This window comes from Callorhinus ursinus, unplaced genomic scaffold (assembly GCF_003265705.2).
Source record: "Callorhinus ursinus isolate GAN/ISIS: 27379988/994484 unplaced genomic scaffold, GSC_fseal_2.0 scaffold5, whole genome shotgun sequence".
Lineage (NCBI taxonomy): Eukaryota > Metazoa > Chordata > Mammalia > Carnivora > Otariidae > Callorhinus > Callorhinus ursinus.
Genome location: NW_027397067.1, coordinates 82,407,167 through 82,425,499, shown reverse-complemented (window position 1 = coordinate 82,425,499; position 18,333 = coordinate 82,407,167). Strand labels below are relative to the sequence as shown.

Below are 18,333 nucleotides of genomic sequence, written 5' to 3'. Positions count from 1 at the left end.
CCGGGGGTCCGAGGGACGCGGCAGGGCTGTCACCGGGGGTCCGAGGGCGCGGCAGGGCTGTCACCGGGGGTCCGAAGGACCCGTCCCGGACAGCGCGCCGGCCGCCGTCATCCCTTCAGACCCAGCATTGGGAGTCTCAGCCCCGGAGGCCGGCCCGCCGACGGTCGCTGTCCCGGGAGCCGTGGACCAGCGCCTGCTGCTCCCCAGTCCTGAGGCTGCGGAATCTCAGCGCCGCGAAGCCTCCCCTGCTCTCCCAGCGCCCACCCTCCCCCGCGTGGCGAATGGGGTCTCCTCGCCGCGCCCGGAGGCAGCCGCAGCGGGACCTGCCCCGCCGAGGCGGAGCCGCGAGAACTACATTTCCCAGACTGCTGCGCGTTCCCGGGCTCCACTTCCCAGCAGCGCCCGGGGCGCCCCCGAGGACTACTCTTCCCAGAGCGAGGAGGGCAGGCCCGCCGGGGCCCTCCCGGTCCCGCCCCCTCCACCTGGCCACCGGACGCGGCTGGAGACTCTAGCCCTGCCAGAAGCCGCTCTCCGGGCGACGGGCAGGTGGGGCAGGGCGCAGGTGAGACGGCGCCCGGCGCCGAGCGTCCCCGCGGGAAACCCGGCGTGGCAGCCGGGGCCCAGACCCTGGCTGTTCCCTGACAGCCGGAGAGTCCTGAGGGGTGTCGGGGCTCCGAGGGCGTGGAAGGGGAGCCGCGGGCATGGAAGTGGCGTGGGACGAGTCCGAGCAGCGGTGGTGCTTCCTCACCGGCCTGCTGCCGCACTGCCCGCGCGGTCGGGAGCAGCCGATGTCGGGGCAGCATCCCCTCCCGGCGATGCTGCAGCCGGGTCAGACTCATGCTGCAGGGGCCCAGGCCGATTTTCAGCCCCAGGGATAGACTCCTTACGGGTGGTGGCGCCCCGAGGCCTGCCCAGTTCTGAGCCGGAAGCGCCGCCTGGCCAGGAGGAACTAGGCTGGCGAAGGCTCGCCTGGAGCAGCCGCGGGTGGGCCACCCAACTGCAAACACAGCGCGCTGCCCCTTCCTTGCCTGTGGCATGTGAGCTTTGGCTGGGAGTAACCTTCATGGGCCAGGAGGCCCCAACCCCAAGATTGTCTGCCTCCCCACTCGTCAGCTCGAGATGTGCCATCTGTCCCCTTTCTTGGCCCAGTGTGGGTCTTGGGTTGGGCCTGCAGGGCAGAGCCTGGAACCAGGCTCTCTTGAGGAGGTAGGAGCCCCAAGGCCCCTGAGCAGATCTAGGCAGAGGGCTCCCTAGGGAATGGGGCTGGGAGGGGAAGACTCAGGCCAGCCGGGTCTCCGTGGTCCCCAGCAGGCTCTCTGTCATCCCCAGGGGGTCTCATCCTGTTCCACTTGCCACAGGAAACCCTGGGCTAGCCCGTGGACGGTTGCTGTGGGGTCCAGTGCTAAGGGTAGTGACCCCAAACAGGGGCATCTCCAGGGAGTGGGGTTCCATCTGCCTCCCACCATTTGCCCCGACAGGTGCAGCTAACATGAGTGAGCCTGGGGGATCAGTACGAATCCTAGTGACAGGTGGATCTGGGCTGGTGGGCAGAGCCATCCAAGAGGTGGTGGCAGATGGAGCTGGGCTGCCTGGAGAGGACTGGGTGTTCGTCTCCTCCAAGGACGCTGATCTCACGTGAGTGGACCCATCCCTGAAGCAAACCCTCCAGACTCAGAGCTCCAGGCCAGCCCTGTCGCTGAGCCTGGTAGCCTCATGTCTGGGTCTTTCCCTCCAGGTGGCTGGCCTGGCTTGGGTGTGTGCAGCTCTGCTTCTAGGCAAACATCCTTGCACCTATTCCTGGAAGCCCACACCTTCATAACAGCCAGTGCCTGAACTGGCCACTTTCCTTTTTGGCAGCCCCTCCTGCCATCAGCCCTGCCCCCTGCCACCAGCACCCCAACCCCAGGGTGCTAGTTCCTTCCCTCAGGCCTCCAGGGGGCCTCTGATGGCCTGGCTCCTCCCAGGGATGCCGCACAGACCCGAGCCCTGTTTGAAAAGGTCCGGCCCACCCATGTCATCCACCTTGCTGCAATGGTGGGGGGCCTGTTCCGGAATATCAAATACAACCTGGACTTCTGGGTAAGTGAGAGGCCCCCATGGAGCACTAGGAACTTCTTGGTAGTCTCCCCATGCTTATGTTTTGGCCCCAGGAAGTCCCTGAGGGTCACACTTGGCACAGCCCGGTGGGGGCAGTCCCTGTGGAGTCCCCAATGATCCACACTTGCTTGGTAGGTCGATGGGCATGCAGGTGAGCCTGGGGGCATTTGGCTCAATAGGAAAAGCCATGGAGCTGACCGGGGGGTTGGGGGAACTGAAAGAAACCAGTATTTGCTGTTTGACCTAGGTAGGATTGGTTCCTACCCCCTGAGCCCTCTGGGCCTCTAGACCCTCCTGCTCCCGGACCTCTCTGGTCCAGCTGCACTGAACCAGGCCCACCACGCATTCTGGGGTGCAGAGATGTGAGCTGGGCTCTGGGTCTGAGGCATCTAGCCTGGGGGCGTGAGCTATGGTGGAAGGGGCAGGAAGAGAGCCTATAGCCCTGCTCCTGCCAGGCTGTGCCCCTGAGGGTTGGCCCCACCATCTCTGGGCATCTGGTCTTGGTGTGATTCAGCCCTGCATCGGGCACAGGGATGGCAGAGGCTCAGATTAGATTCTGCCCAAAGCCCCTGTCACCCCAGGGCTCTTCTTGTCTCAGGAGCCGTCTTCCCAGAGGGCTGCCTAGTGGCCATCTCCCCCACTCCTAAGAGTGGTGCAAATGCCCAATTTCCTCCCAGGATCCAGAGAAAGTGGCGTCTAGGGAGCAGTAGGGCTGGTGGCTTCCCTGCTACTGGGTGGTATAGTTGGGTAGGCCCCTCTGGGGTAGGGGAACGGAGGGGCCCCTTCGTTGCCCCAGGGCCAGATGGGGCCTGCCCTCGCAGCCTGTGTGGGTGAGGTCCGGCCGGGAGCTAGGGGGTGCGGTCCTGTCCTCCAGCGCTCCCTCCCAGAGCCCAGGGGTGGGGCAGGGGTAGAAGGACTGCCTTCCATGGTTTCTGGAAGGTCTATGCTGGGAGGTTTTGCCTTGTCCCAGGAAGCAGTTAGGATAAACTGGCTCAGGTGCTGCCCTCGTGGGAGGGGCCGGAGTGTGTCCTGCTTCTGTCCCTGGAGGGGCAGGTAAGGACTGGAGTCCTGCCTGGAGGCGCTTGAATCTGCCCTCCCGCCCACGCCAGAGGAAAAACGTGCACATCAACGACAACGTCCTGCACTCGGCCTTCGAGGTGGGCGTGCGTAAGGTGGTTTCCTGCCTGTCTACCTGTATCTTCCCGGACAAGACCACCTACCCTATCGATGAGACTATGGTGAGGGCGGGGCCTGACGGGGGCGGGGCCCGACGGGGGCGGGGCCAGGAAAGCAAAGGCCTCCTCTGCTCTCCTAGATCCACGAAGGGCCACCGCACAGCAGCAATTTTGGCTACTCCTATGCCAAGAGGATGATCGACGTGCAGAACAGGTACTCCGCCCGCGTGCCCAGCCGAGACCCGACAGGAAAAGGGAGGAGGGCCCAGAGGGTTCCCCCGCAGGGCTCCCGCACTTCATGGCCCCTCTTTGCCGGCCTCCGGTTTTTCCATCCATGAGGCCAGGGCGGGTGCGGTGGGTCTGTGGTCCCAGGGCAAGGGCCGGAAGAGACGCTGGGACTTTGCAGGGCCTACTTCCAGCAACATGGCTGCACGTTCACCGCTGTCATCCCCACTAACGTCTTTGGGCCCCACGACAACTTCAACATTGAGGATGGCCACGTGCTGCCTGGCCTCATCCACAAGGTGCACCTGGCCAAGAGTGAGTACCTGCTTGTGGGGCCCCAGGGCCTCAGCTGGGAGGAGGGGTGGTGGCTGGCACAGCACCCCCCACAGCTGCCCCCTCCCTAAATCTGCAGGCAGCGGCTCCGCCCTGACGGTGTGGGGCACCGGAAAGCCACGGAGGCAGTTCATCTACTCACTGGTTGGTGCCTAGCTCTCCACCCAAACGTTCCCTGGCCTGCCATGCTGCTTGTGGGAAGGCGGTAGCCTGAGGGAGCCTGGTAAAAGAGCTGGGGTCCAGGCTGAGCCTCTGGAGGAGCAGTCACTGGTCCTCACTGGGTCCCTGTAGGCACCTGGCCTCATGGGAGTCGCCAGGTGCAGCACTGAGCTCAGTGAGAGACACAACTCTCTGTTGGGCTGAGCTGGCTAAGAGCTGCCCAAAGGAAGAGACTTCTGGCTCTGATGGAGCCCGGGCTGTGCCCTCACTGAGCAGGGGCACTTAGGAGGGGTGGCCTGTGGCCCCATGTGGCTGTAACTTGTGGCCTTTGACCCTTTTTGACTTCTAGGACCTGGCCCGGCTCTTTGTCTGGGTCCTGCGGGAGTACAATGAGGTGGAGCCCATCATCCTATCAGGTGGGCACCCTTTGGCCTCACTGCCACTAAAGCAGGACCAAACCCATGTCTGTCCTGAGAACAGCTAGGTGGGGAATGACAGTATTGTGGGGGGGCTGGGTGACAGCAAGGCCAGGCAGAGGAGGCCTGACCTGGCTGTTGGGACCCCGCTCCCCACAGTGGGCGAGGAGGATGAGGTCTCTATCCAGGAGGCAGCTGAAGCCGTGGTGGAGGCCATGGACTTCCATGGGGAGGTCACCGTATCCTTTGGCTCTGACGCACCCAAGATGGCTCTCCCCCTGGCAACTGGAGAGAGGAGGGGTGGTGCTCCCCCTGGGAAAGGCAGAAGAGGTTCAAGGGCAGGCAGGGGCGGGGGGTACCCCTTCTGCTGTGGCCTTGACCGGGCACCTAGTTTGATACAACCAAGTCAGATGGGCAGTTTAAGAAGACGGCCAGTAACAGCAAGCTTCGGACCTACCTGCCCGACTTCCGGTTTACACCCTTCAAGCAGGGTGAGCCCCCTGGTCCTCCCCTGGCTCTCCCACCCCATCCCGCGAGACCTCCTATCCCCTCCTTCCTGGCTTTGGCTTCTCTGCTTCAAGCTGCGGACACCCTTAGGGTTTGGTGTCCAAACCTTGTCAGGGAGGAAGGACACAGAAGGGATGACTGCATGTGTCCCTGGGGCCTCTGCCCTCCCCACCTCCCCCAGTGGAGGTCCGTGCAGCCCCGGCCCTCACCTGCCACCACCTGTTACCTGCCCACCTCTGCAGCTGTGGAGGAGACTTGTGCCTGGTTCACCCACAACTACGAACAGGCCCGGAAGTGAAGCACAGTGTGGGAGCAGGCGCGGGCTGCCCCCAAGGCCCCGGAGGCACCACCCTCAGACCCTGCAGGAGCGGAGGGCACTGCCCAGCAATCTGGGCCCACGTTCTCCCCTCCACCAGGGTGGCTCTGGGCAGCTGTGCAGTGGGGTCACCATTCATGTCTGTCCTCAGGGAAACCAAGGCCTGGCCAGGTTCTCCCAGCACCTTGCTCCCCAACACCAGTCCCAGGGTCCCAAGTGTGTCCCCTTCTGATCCTGCTCTCCCACTCCCTGGGAGCTAATAAAGTCCATTTTCCCAGGCCTGGCCCCAAAAGCTCTGTGCCAGCCATTCCTCCTCCTCACCCCACCCCAACACACACACAGCCACTGTCTCCCTGAGCCTGGCTAACCCCAAGACCTACCGTTCACCTGCTGACTGCTCAGCTCTGGAGAGACACTGGGCCAGGGTGGCTCACTGTCCCTGGAGTGGAAGGGCAGCAGCGGCTGGCCAAGTGGGTGTGCAGGTGAGAAGCAGGCAGGCTGCAGGGTAGAGGCGGTGGACAGTCAGTCGGTGGGGATGCAGGGCAGGGTACCTGTAGCAGTCCCAGCGGGTGGTGTGGGCTCAGCTTAGCCTTTCCACATGAGATCATATGCAGGCCTGGGTGACCTGAACTCCCTGGGCCTACCTGTCAGCACGTCGACTTTGCAGGACAAAGCTGGTCCTGGATTTGGACAGGCTGAGTAGGTAGGCATGTGGATGGATCCAAGGGGAGGGTGGTGACCCCAGGAGACAGCTGTACCAGGCCTGGCCCCTCACCTCCCTGGCCCTCAGGTGGCAGCCTGTGGTGGGGCCTGGCCTGCCTTTCTCCCCTGGACAGTAACAAGTGTCACAAAGGAGGGCCTGCTGGGCCTGGTGGGTAGGGGTGAGCAGCACAGACCTCCCCATTCTCAGCAGGAATCCAGCCAAGTCCCCAGGGCGGCCATGCAGTGCTGGGGTGTGGACCCAGGAGTGCCCAACTCCAAAGCCCTGAGATACCTTCCCTGGCTTCAGGCCGGCCCTCCTCTCAGGTCACCTCTCTTCTGGGTCACCCTTCATCATCCTCATGCTGGTGGCTCCCAGCTTTCTTCTGACCCCAAAAGTGCCTGGCGTCATGTTAATTCTTTCCTCTGTTCAGGCAGTATTGGCTGTCTTCCTTGTGCCAGGCACGGCTTCCCACCTCTGTCCCTGTGCCCAGCTGCACCCACCCTCTTCCCCCAGCAAGCTGCAGTGTTTACCCCCCCCCAGGGCCCTCCCCCAGGGAGCCACAGTGTTTATCCCCCCAGGGCTTTCCCCCAGGGAGCTGCAGTGTTTACCCCCAAGGGCCTTCCCCAAGGGAGCTGCAGTGTTTACCCCCCAGGGATCCTCTGGGGCTGGCCCAGGACCTTCCCGTCAGAGCCTCCCCCACCGTTTTGGCCTCAACTGATGTGTTGCTTTCTCTGAGTGCCCACTCTGCTGCAGGATTCCTGTGCACTTCTCTGGGAATGCCCGGAGCCTCTCCCTCCCCTAGGACTTGGAGCTCTAGGACCTGGGTCAGCCTTCACTGTGTGTTCTTTGGGCTCCAGCCCTCTGTGAATGAAGGCTCTGCTCATGTCAGGGTTCAGGGAGGGGGTGGTGCCACAGTCAGCCATGTGAAAACATGCGGAGGGAGGCCCAGCCTAGGAGAGAGGCCTGGACACACCTGGCGGGACATAGATCGTGGCTGTGTGTCCTGATGAGCCACCCTCTACTGCTGTGAGTATGTGTGTGTGTTTACTGCAGAGGGGCCGTGTCCCCAGCCAGAATGCAGGTCCTCCAAGTGCAGGTTCCGCTGCCTATACTCTGCTGCTGTATGGCCTTCATCACCTGCCCTGCTCATCACCCGCCCAGAGCAGGGCCCACATGCTGTGGGGGCAGTGTTGAATGAATGAGGGGATTTTATTGTTGAAGAGCTTAGACTGTGTCAAAGTAGAGTTTAGAATAACAAAACATTTTTAAAATGCAATCTAAAAAAAAAAAACTACAATCTTAGATCTTCAAGCCTTATTCCTGTGTCAATTAAAAATTAAAGTACTCCCACCCCTCCCCTCCCCTCCCCTCATTTCGAACATGGCCCCTTGCCACGGCCAAGCGCTCCATCCGCACCCCCCACGCCCCTGGGACCAACAAGATGGACCAGGTCTCCGCTGGGGACCCAGGCCTCAGGAAGGCCTCTCCTGCCTTCTCGCAGCAGCCTGGGAGGCCCAGGAAAACCAGGATCCAGGCTGGCTGGAGGAGCTCCTCTAATCCAGTAAAGCGACAGGCCCCTGCTCACACATTTCACTGGCCGTGCCCACGTTATGCTGTCACCCGGACCCGCTGCAGCTTGGAGAGGGGCTGACAACAAGCCCCGACCAGGCAACCCTGCCCTCCGCACCTGAGTCCGCTCCCAGGCTCCAGAGAACCAGGGCGCCCTGAGGACGCGGCTCCCACCCAGGGAAACCGGCCTAAGGCTGGCAGGGCTCCGCTCCCCAGCTCCTGACGTCCTGATGGTGGGCCAGGGTCCGGACCTTGCCTGCCCCGGTCTTGCATCAGAATCAGGGCGGATGATTCCTCCTGGAAGCTAAGCTGCCCGGCGGCCACCCGCCAGTGCTTTCCCGGACTCTGCAGCGTCCCCGCGAGGGACACCCACCAGGCACGCTCCAGGGCGCAGACCTCCGGGACAGAGTCAGAGGAACCCCACCCTTTCCGACCCTTCGCCTTTGAGTGGAGTCTCTCAAGCTGCCTTCTCGCCTCCCGCACAGGTGCCACATCCTCGGCCAGCAGTGCTGCACCGCGAGCAGTATAGGGTGCCCCGCCCCACGCGGCGCCACGCGGTGCCTCGCTCTCTCGGGCCAATGAGCAGCGGCGGGGAGGGACTAGAGCGCGGCGCCCGGAAGGGAGTGGGCGGGGCGTAAAGTCCCGGTAGCCAATCGACGATGACGGGGGCGGGGCGGCGTAGCCCAATTGGCGGGGCCGAGGGCGTGGGGCGGGGCAAGGCCAGGCCCGGCCGTGGCGAGATGGCGGCGGCGGCGACGCAGGGGATGGAGCCGCTTCGCGTGGGCTTCGTGGGCGCGGGACGTATGGCGGAGGCCATCGCGCAGGGCTTCATCCGAGCAGGTGGGGCGCCGCGGGTGTGGGGCGCGTGGGTCCCCGGGTCTCGGAGCCAGCGGGCGTCCGATGCGCGCCCGGTGTGCGAGGGAAGGGTTCACCTGTGCGCTGCTCACCTGCCTGGAGGGATGCATCCCGTAGAGCCCCTGGGCGAGGAGCGAGGACCACAAGGGAGCCCTCCGCGCGGGGTCCTCAGGGTGCAGCGGGGCCGGCCGGGCGGGCGTGGGCCAGGGCGGATCGCGGACGCTGCCCCTGCGGACTCCGCTCTCAGCACAGCAGCGAGGTGTGTGCGTGGGTGGCGTAGAGCTGGTTGTCCCCGCACGGGCCATGAGCCACGTGGGGCCACAGAGCACCTGAGATGTGCTGCGAGTTTGTGGAATAAAATCTGTGTCGGGTTTGGAAGATGTAACACACACAAAAAACGAAAAAGTAACATATTTGAGTAATTTTTAGTGCTGATGAAAACCAGTATTTGGAAGAGTAGTATTTTGTTTACATCGGGTTAGATAAAATGTATTAGAGTTAACTTTATCTTTCTCTTTTACTTGCTTAATGTGACTACTAGAAAATGTGAAGTTAAGTATTTGGCTCCGGTGATATTTTCCTGGACAGCACTACCTTAGAGCCTGGAATCTCCCACTAACTTCTGGTCTGCTGCCTGGGTCGAGTGGGTTGACCTTTGAGACTCCGATTCTGTTTCCTCCTTCTGTGCCAGCTCCACTGCAGTGGCAGGCTGCAGGTTTTCTCCACGTGGGCACTGTGGTTGTTTGGGTTTGGGATAATTCTCCATCCTTCACATTGTAGGGTGTTTAGCCACTTTCCTGGTCTCTCCCCACTAGATGTTAGTAGCATCCCCTAATTATGACAGCCAAAGCTGTCTCCAGAGGTTACCACATGTCCCCTGGGGTAGGAGAGCAAAAACTTCCCAGGTGGAGAACCACTGGTTTATTGCAAGACAGGGCAGTGCTGTCCTGGTCTTACTCCACGGGTTTTAGAAACCTTTACGTGCAAGTTAGGGGCTGGCTTTCTGTCTTCAGCGTCAGTCAAGGTTCAGAAGGGTCAGAATCATCAGAACATAGCTGAGTGCACGTCTCAGGTGTTTTACCTGTAGAACCTGGCAGTACCGCCTTCCTGCCAGGGCTGTACGGGTTCAGTATTGAACACAGTACTGGTGTGTGTAGGCATGCGTGGTGGTGTCACTGTCATGACTGACTGGCTCTGTGTTCAGGTTGTGAGGTGCAGTTCTGCCTTCCTGTTAGACCTTACAGAAACTTATTTCCCAGCCCTGTAGGCCACAGATGCAGATGATTTCTACCCAATGGGCTCTTAGCCTCTGCTTGGACATCCCAGCACAGACGTACCCCCAACACCCAGGGAAGCTCAGCCCCTATTGGGCCCCCCTCCCCACCGTGCCCCCTCCTCCAATCTAGCCTTCCTGTCCCCGGAGGCTGTGTACTCATGAGACTAGGCAAGCTCCACGCCCCTGCATCTAGCCCCCCGTGGCCTCAGCAGCAGCAGGCAGGTGGTGATGACTGACAAGCAGGATAGAATGGAGCTGAACGCCTGGTCCTGGGTGCACCGAACGCCCCTGCCAGGCCCTTGGGTTCTCGCAGAGTGTCAGGCCGGCTAGGGGCCAGCATGGCTGAGCATGAGAGGCCCGGCAGGAAGGGGCAGGCCAGGCTGGTTCCTGCTCTCCCGTCCTTCCACCCCACCTCCTCACAAACCCTTCTGCTTTTGTTTTTCTCTCCAGGAAAAGTAGAAGCTCAGCACATCCTGGCCAGTGCACCAACTGACAGGAACCTCTGTCACTTCCAGGTGAGCTGGGCCCCAGCTCTTCTGAGTTGAGGCTTTTCTGGGGGGCTCATGGTGGCTCTTGGCCCCTGTCCCTCTGAGACAGTTCTTGGGGCCAGGGAAGTGCTGCTTAGTTAGTGAAACTTCTGAGATGGGCTGGGCTGGGGAAGGGGAGGTCAAAGACCAGAAGGAAAGCCAAGGTTGGGGAGAGCTAAGGCAGAGGGAAGGGGGGGTGTGTGTGTGCGCGTGTGCGTGCACTCATGTCAGTGCACGTGTGTACACGTGTGTTGGGGCAGAGATGGTTGTGGGCACTCCCTGGGTTCAGGGGGCGCAAGGAAGTGCTGACATCAGGGGTCCTGTGAGGTGCAGCGTTGGTCCTGAGCAAGAATGGATGGTCTGGGTGAGTCTTGAGCTTTGGGAGTGGGGGTGGTGCAGGCATTTGCAATGTGAGGGACCCCTGGGGACCCCTGGGGATGCAGGGTGGCCTCCAGCAGGAAGGGCCATGGTCTGGGAGGCTGTCCCCCATTTACCCCAGCCCTGATCCCACTGTCCCTACTGCAGGCTCTGGGCTGCCGGACCACCCACTGCAACCGGGAGGTTCTGCAAAGCTGCTTGCTGGTCTTCTTCGCTACCAAGCCTCATGTCCTGCCCACTGTCCTGGCCGAGGTGGCCCCTGTGGTAACCGCTAAGCACATCTTGGTGTCTGTGGCTGCCGGGGTCTCTCTGAGCACCCTGGAAGAGGTGAGTGGCCTGTGGGGGTCACGTGGGAGCTGAGCCTCTGACCTCAGAGCCCATTCTGCTGGTCAGAACTTCCCACCCTTTGCCATCCCAGACTGGTGCCAGTGTGGGTTTAGCCCTTTAGGGAGGTGGGATGGGTGAAACCTGTGACAGACAGCCTCCCAGACCAACCCGAGCCTGAAGAGGTGGCCAGGTGACCCAGGGGGCTGGGGCTTAGGTTCCTGCTAGCACCCTAGCCGGGACACGGGCGGGGAGGGAGCCCGCAGTGGGCTGAGGCCTGGGTATGCCTGGCGGGGCCAATCCCACATGATCCCTGATCCCAGCTTCTCTCTGACCAGCTGCTACCCCCAACTGCGCGGGTGCTGCGGGTCTCACCCAACCTGCCCTGCATGGTTCAGGAGGGGGCCATGGTGATGGCACGGGGCCGCCACGCCGGAAGCAGCGAGGCCAAGCTCCTGCAGACCCTGCTGGAGGCCTGTGGGCAGTGCGAGGAGGTGCCTGAGGCCCACGTGGACATCCACACCGGCCTCAGCGGCAGCGGCGTGGCCTTCGTGAGTGTTGTGTCTCATCCCCACCCCCAGGCTGGCCCTTGGCAAAGCGGGGACTTCTCAAGTCCCTGCAGTGACCCCAGCCTTTGGGGTTCGATGACTTGGCTCCTGGGCTGCCTGTGAGCTCTGCTCTCTGCTGCGTCGTTGCCTTCCTGGGCCTTTGTCCAGTCAGACCCCTGGGCTCAGTCCCAGCCCTAGTTCCTGCACTGGTGGCCAGTGCTCTGCAGTCAGACCCCTGGGCTCAAGCCCAGCCCTAGTTCCTGCACTGGTGGCCAGTGCTCTGGGCCGTGTTCCTGAAGGCTCCGAGCTTTCTCCAGACGGGGCGCTGTGTGCAGGAGAGTGTTGGCTTTGACAGTCTCCACCCCCCACTGCTACAGGTGTGTGCCTTCTCTGAGGCCCTGGCCGAAGGTGCCATCAAGATGGGCATGCCGGGTGGCCTAGCCCACCGCATTGCGGCTCAGACCCTGCTGGTGAGTGAGAGCAGCCCCCGCGGGGTCGTGTGAAAAGGGATGGGCTGCTATGTCTCCCAGGAGCAGTGGGCAGGGGGACAGCAGGCCCAGGAAGCCTGGACGAAGACCTGGGATGGGGGTGGGGGGCGGACCCCTGATGAAGCAGGCTACATGGGGCTGAGCTGGAGAAGGGGCTGCCCGCTTCCCTTGAGTCACCCCCAGGGTCCCTCTCCCCAGGGGACAGCTAAGATGTTGCAGCAGAAGGGGCAGCACCCAGCTCAGCTGCGGACAGACGTGTGCACACCGGGCGGCACCACCATCTACGGGCTCCACGCCCTTGAGCAGGGTGGGCTTCGGGCCGCCGCCATGAGTGCTGTAGAGGCTGCCACCTCCCGGGCCAGGGAGCTCAGCGGGAAGTAGGGAACAGGCACAGGCTGTGGGCTGCCCCCAGTCCCTCCTTCCTTGCCCCTTCCCCAGGACTGCAGCTCCCCCACCATGCAGGAGCCTCCTGGCTGCCCCCCAACCTCCACACGAGGAAATGAGGAGGGACAGGCCTGGAGGGTTTCACAGGCAGGGGATCCCCTCACCATGGGAACCTACCCCCCACCCACCGCAGGGCAGAAGGCACCATGGCAGTGGCCCACCATCAGGTCTCGGGATGTGCTGGCCAGCTGCCCCGTGTGCTCAGCTGGGTGGGTTGAGGGCAGGAGCAGGGCTGCTGCTGGAGCATCTGGGTAGGCCCTTCCGACGCTGTCTGACTGCAGCCAGCTCGGGAGCGGGGGCTGGGGGGTACCCGGACACTGCACAAGAGACCGGCTCCTCCTCCTCAGTGAAGCCAGCACCGGTAGGCCCCCACAATGGTCTTGTCCTCGGGTTGACCTGCCATGGCGGGGGGCGTCACCCACAGGGAGCTAGCCCCTGAGAAAACAATGGGGCTGGCTGCCCTTTGCTCTTTTTCTGGCTCAGGAGGAGCTGCACCGGGTCCTTTCCTTGGGGAGCCCCCATGAACAGAGCCCTGGGTGGGTGGGCCGCAGTGCTGATCAGCAGCAGGCCAGTGCAGGGAGGCTGGGCCTAGCTGGCTGCGGAACAGGGACGTGGCTTCAGCTGGGTGTGGACCCCCTTCCCCAGCTAAGCTGGCAAGTGGCAGGTGGAGCCGGCCCTGATGACCGTTCCCTGGGTTGTCCTGGAGGGTCTCCTGGCCTGGCCTCTGACTGCAGGACATGGCTCTTTGGCACATCCCTGGCCAGCAAAGCCAGGAACTTGGGTCCCCCACCAAGGCCATGGGGCCTTTGGGTGGAGGGTGGGCTGCCTGCCTCTTTCCCCCCACACTGCCCCCGAGACTCCTGGAGCCTCCCCAACCCACAAAGGCCCCGGAGTGCTGGAGCTCCCCTCACTTCCACCCGGTGGCCTACTGAGACTGGGCCAGCCACAAAGTGGAGCAAATTGCCTCCAGTTGACCAGCTGAGACTTGAAGCAAACCAGCCCTATCTGTACGTGGCTGACAGCACCCCCACAGCAGTGCTCCCCTGCTCACGCTCGCCCTCCATCCCTAGCCTTCAGCCTGTCCTCCCACGCACATCCCCAGACCTGCTGCCCCCCTCCCCGTGGTCCTTCCTTGGCCAACTGGCCCTTCCTCCGGTTAGGAGGGTCAGCCCGAGGCCATTTCCACACCTGAGTGATCTGTGAGATGGGAATAAAGGCGCTGTCTGCTCGCACCGAGTGACCGATGTCTAGGCTGATAAAGCAGATTGCAAGGGCCTGGAAGTACATCTGAGCTGAAGCTTGAGACCTGGGAGCAGGTGGTGTGGGGGCAGAGGTCACCCACCCTGGCTGTATGGCACCAGCATCTGAAAGCTCTGCACGGGTACAGTCTTTGGCTTCCTCCCTAGCCCAACCTCATCCTCCAGTGTACGTTGGTGGGTTCAGCGATGCGTCTTCCCATACAGTCTCCGAGAACCTGGGCGGGTTGGCTTGTGGAGCAGAAGACGCACCTCCGGCCAGCCCTGCCATGAGCGGGCCACTTGCGGAATCAGAGGCGCCTCAGTGAGCCCCCAGCCCAGCTGGAAGGGCAGCCGTGCCTCAGGTGGTGATGGGCCTGGACAGGAGTAGTGAGAGTGGCTTTGGGGCTCAGGGCTGCAGCATGATCATCGGCCGGTCACGACTCACCTAGCACAATGCTCAGATTACTTTTTCAAAAGACCGGTGGACAGAATTTTTCATCAGTGTTTATATCTTCCTTACGTTTTCAAATTATGAGGTGTTCTAGATCTAAGCATTGGGTCAAAAATTACAAAATTAAGACCTCAAAAGTACCTGGTTGGCTGAGGCAGTAAAGCATGAAATTTGGTCCTTGGGGTCATGAGTTCAACTGCACGTTTGGTGTAGAGATTATTTAAGTAAGTAGAATATCTGCCAAAATCCAAAAAAATATACTAAAATAAAACTTTAGAACAGGGATGCGTATGAAGTTGACACGAACCTTTATTATAAAGCACATTGGGCCCACCTGACTGGGTGAATTCCCCCCTCAAGGATGGGTGTGAAAAGGTCCCTCAATAGAGCATGCACCCCAAAAGCCCATGGTCCTCAAGGACAAGCCCCTGGAGTCAAGGCTAGCCTGTGGGCACCCTTATCTGGGCACAAACAGCGCCCAGCCCCCCTCCCGGGCTCCCCGCAGCAATCCTGACTTGCTGGGCTGGGACCCGGGCTGGGGGTCCTTGGAGGGCACACTCTTCCCTTCACCACATGCCGACATGGTGCTCTGCAGCCCTCCGGCTGTCTGGGGGTGGCTTCCCGGGCATATAGCCCCCTTGGGCAAGGCTGTGCCTCTCAGACGGCTCCCTCTGAGGGTTGCAGCTTAGTATCATCCCCACAGAACACGCAGGTCAAGGGCGGTTTTAGCAGAGCCTGCACACTGGCTTGTCTTCACCCAGTGCCCATGGGGGCCCTGAGGTCTGCCTCTCCAGACTCCCCCGGGGGCAGGCCTGGCAGAGCAAAGGCCAGGGCCTCCTAGCCCTAGGTCCCTGAGTTGCCATCGGATGTTACAAAACGTAAGACTTGCTGAAGCCCTGTGCCAGCTGCTTGGCCAGCCAAGACGCCAGCCACAGACGGCCAGAGGTGCCTGTAGGGGCACGGGCTGGAGGAAGCTAGTAAGTGGAGGGGCCAGAGGGGCCCCAGCCGGGGGCCCCTGCTCCCAAATTCTTCACACCTTCCCTCAACTTTCAGAATTGAGATACACATGTGACACACACACACACACTCTGACCGGGGACAGTTCCATGGAACAATTTATGTTCTCAGACTTGTGGGGAAGCTGCTCTGGGGGCTCCCTCCAGCTGCCTCGGCAGTGCCTGGCCACCCCCTCCCACAGACACACCATGTGCCTGCAGCCGCCTGGCTACAACAGGAGGATGTGGGGCAGGTGGGGGTGAAGGGAGGACAGAGGCAGGCAGCACCTCAGACCTGGCCCCTGCCTCTCACAAGCGCTCTGGGCAGCACATCCCCAAAGGCCGTCCCTCGGAGGCACAGGCATCGCAGGACTCTGAACTTAGAGCTGGCCAGACACATGAGCCCTTTCCCCCTCCTCTCAAACGGAGCCACTCACACGAGCCCTTTCCTCCTCCTCTCAAACGGACCCACTCAGAAGCCCAGTCCCTGGGGCTACGGGAAGCAGCTCCTTAGCCATACCCTTGGCAGTGCCAGGAGTTCCAGTGGAGGAGCACTAAGGCACTGTAGGATTGTCCCCGTATGGCTGTCAGTATCACAGGCCTGCTCCGGGTAGATGGCGTGGCTCTGGGCCTGGCTGCTGGTCCAGGGAGCTCGCTCAGTCATTGGCCAAGTCACCAGGGGCCCAAGTCTAGAAGGCTGCTAACCCCATAGAATAAGAGAGCAGTTTGGGAATGGAATTTTCTTAAGGAAAACTAACAATCCCAGTGGAACAGAACTCTACACTTGCTGCTGCATCTGGATCGTGAGGATCCCCAATTTTGCTGGGCACCATCCTCCTTTCCCAGCCTCTACAGAGCCAACCTCCAAGACCAGCCCCGGGCTGGGGAATGAGACACCACCCTGGCCCCCAGCAGGGTATCTGTAAAAACGGACTCCGCATGGAGATCTCCGCATGGAGACTGCATGGCTGTGGCATAGGAACCATGAAGCACCAGGGCTCTAGACTTACAGGAGTGCTGGCCCCTTGTCCAGTGCATGTGATGGGCCACCCCGGAGGAGGGCAGGAGGTACGGACAGGCATGGAGCCCAATAAGGGCCAGGGCCGGAAAACCGAGAGCTGCTCTGATTAGCGCGCTATGTTGTGCACGGCAAGGGACCCTGGCAAAAACCACAGACACCACGAGTGCGCTTGCCCAGGGCGGAGGTGTATGAGCCCAGGGCCCCTCTTCCAGCTCCCCCTCAGGAGAATGGGGGGGGCCAGTGCAGCAGGATGATCCTCCACAACAGAGCCCCTCCAGACCAGCCTGGGGGCCGGGATCCCTGGACACCCCTGGGCCATGGGGTGGGCCATCCCAGGTGAAAGAGGGAGGGGAGATGGAAGACTGTGCGTGTCTCCTCCCTCCAAGTGCAGCAGGAGAACAGCCGGTGGGGGGCCACTCTGGCTGGCTTGGTCACACCCCATCCTCAGGGACTGCACGAGAGGGACCAATGCCCCCCAGCCTCCGGGCCATGCTGATCAGTGAGCGCAGCTGCACCAGCTTTGGTGGCCCCACCTCCCGGGGGTCCTGATTCTCCAGCCACCGGAGAGCTGTCTCCAGACCCCGGACAGCCTCCCCAGCAGTGGGCACGGCAGCCTCCTCCTCCTCCTCCCCACCTCCCATGACAGAGGGTAGGCTGGCTGGGGGTAGAGGGGCAGCAGGCGCCAGCACAGGGGGCCGGCCAGGGCCTGCCTCCTCCCTGCAGCTGTCGGGCAGCCCCCCATCATCGTCCAGATGCAGCCACTTGGCCACCTCCTCGGGCGCCAGGCGCTTGTAGGCCAGGGCTGCCAGGTGCGTGAGGTCGCTGAGCACCCGGCTGTGCTCTGCAGCCTCCTCGGCCTGGCCGGCTGGCTGCCCAACACACTCCTCAGTGGGCCGGGGCTCGAAGGCCGCCCGCAAGCCGAGCAGCCAGCACCGCTCAATGCTGCCTGCCTGCACCAGGTCCCAGGAGAGGCCGGCCAGGTAGAGCATGTCCTTGAGCATGAAGCTGCGCATGAAGTCCAACGGGGAGCCCCCCGCACAAGACACAGCTAGCCTCAACAGCTCCCGCTTGTATAGCTGCTTGAAGGCGGCCACGACCCCCTGCTCCATTGGGGCAGGAATGTGTGCCCGGCTGCTGCCCTTGGACAGGAAGAGCACCCGCACGGCACCATCCGGGGTTTGCAGCTCTTCTGGGGGGCTGAGGGGCTCGGGCCGACACCGCCGGAGGGTCTCCTCGCTCTCCTCCAGAGCGGGCATCCTGGCAGCTGGGCTTGGGCAGGGCGGGTGGGCCACCAGCAGCACGGCCTTCTGCTGCAGGCAGCTGCGACGCAGGTAACGCCTCACGCCGGGGACGAACTCCTCAAAGAACCAGCCCCGCAGCAGAGGGCGACTGAGCCAGGCATCCGGGCTGTAGCGATAGGAGGCGGGGAACTTGTCCTGGTTGTGGTGGCGCAGGCTAGGCGGGTCCGGCAGCTGCCCGATGACCAGCGGCTTCAGCTTGTGGCTACCGGTCAGGTTGGCGGCCAGCAGCACGGTCACCCGGTCACCCCGCCAGCGCCGGCCGCAGCCTCCCGCGCCAGGGTCTCCCGCGCCCAGGGGCGCGGCCTGCTCCGGAAGCAGCTTCCAGTAGAGGCCAGTGACGTTTGCGTTGTAGATCTGCTCGTCGCCGTAGCCGCCCTCGGCGGGGGGCGGCGGGGCCGGGGCCCGGTCGGGCAGGGGCCCGGAGCTGGAGCCGGGGGGCTGCGCGGGCTCCTGCTTGACAGGCGGGCCGGGCGCGGGGCCCGCGGCCAGAGGCTCGGCCTCGCCGTAGATACGCTGGCTGGAGATGCCGTGGCGCTTCTGCCAGCGCCAGAACCAGCCGTGGCTGGCCTTGAAGGTGCACTCGGGCCCATAGATCTGGCGCGCGAAGGCCTCGGCCTGCGCCTGGATGAGCGGCCCTGACAGCGGCACGCCGTGCTGGCGCAGCGCCAGGAACCACGAGTAGACGGCGCGATCGATCTCCTCCTCGTTGGCCAGCCGCATCTTCTTGCGCTGCGTGCCCACCTCGCCGCCCAGCTGCTCCAGGAACCAGCGCAGCTTGGGCTCATCCTTGAGCCAGCCGCGCAGCGTGCCGCCCGGCACACCGAAGTCGCGGCACACGCTAGCCTGCCGCTCGCCGCCCTTGACGCGCTCGATGGCCTGCAGCTTGTCCTTGATGGAGTAGGCCTTGCGGAAGGCCATCTTCACGGCCACGCGGGGCCGCGGCCCGGGCGCCGGGGGCGGCGGCCGCACGGCGGGGGCCGGGGTGGG

General features: G+C 62.8%; 3 protein-coding genes across 6 annotated transcripts; 2 read left to right on the top strand and 1 right to left on the bottom strand.

Moving 5' to 3' along the window:
* The first annotated feature begins 436 nt into the window (after nucleotides 1-436).
* GFUS (GDP-L-fucose synthase) lies at nucleotides 437-5,520 on the top strand. 2 transcript variants are annotated; one of them, XM_025871257.2, is made up of 11 exons: nucleotides 437-562; nucleotides 1,479-1,635; nucleotides 1,928-2,079; nucleotides 3,207-3,335; nucleotides 3,413-3,486; nucleotides 3,679-3,812; nucleotides 3,910-3,974; nucleotides 4,339-4,405; nucleotides 4,565-4,644; nucleotides 4,797-4,896; nucleotides 5,155-5,520. In XM_025871257.2, exons 2-11 carry the CDS (start codon nucleotides 1,575-1,577, stop codon nucleotides 5,208-5,210), a joined length of 918 nt encoding a protein of 305 aa, XP_025727042.1. In that variant the 5' UTR covers nucleotides 437-562; nucleotides 1,479-1,574; the 3' UTR covers nucleotides 5,211-5,520. The 2 variants fall into 2 exon arrangements, with proteins under 2 accessions (XP_025727042.1, XP_025727041.1); XM_025871256.2 differs by having other exon boundaries at nucleotides 443-562; nucleotides 1,965-2,079.
* A 978-nt stretch (nucleotides 5,521-6,498) lies between these two features.
* PYCR3 (pyrroline-5-carboxylate reductase 3) lies at nucleotides 6,499-13,568 on the top strand. 3 transcript variants are annotated; one of them, XM_073893350.1, is made up of 6 exons: nucleotides 6,499-8,340; nucleotides 10,082-10,146; nucleotides 10,684-10,863; nucleotides 11,184-11,411; nucleotides 11,786-11,878; nucleotides 12,095-13,568. In XM_073893350.1, exons 1-6 carry the CDS (start codon nucleotides 8,160-8,162, stop codon nucleotides 12,275-12,277), a joined length of 930 nt encoding a protein of 309 aa, XP_073749451.1. In that variant the 5' UTR covers nucleotides 6,499-8,159; the 3' UTR covers nucleotides 12,278-13,568. The 3 variants fall into 3 exon arrangements, with proteins under 3 accessions (XP_073749451.1, XP_073749452.1, XP_025727044.2); XM_073893351.1 differs by having other exon boundaries at nucleotides 6,500-8,340; nucleotides 11,259-11,411; XM_025871259.2 differs by having other exon boundaries at nucleotides 6,504-8,340; nucleotides 11,199-11,411.
* A 752-nt stretch (nucleotides 13,569-14,320) lies between these two features.
* Nucleotides 14,321-18,327, bottom strand: TIGD5 (tigger transposable element derived 5; the record flags this gene model as incomplete). The annotated part of the gene is made up of 1 exon (XM_025870550.2): nucleotides 14,321-18,327. A coding segment is annotated over one exon (1,851 nt), but the record flags the coding sequence as incomplete, so codon positions are not given.
* Nucleotides 18,328-18,333: the final 6 nt, after the last annotated feature.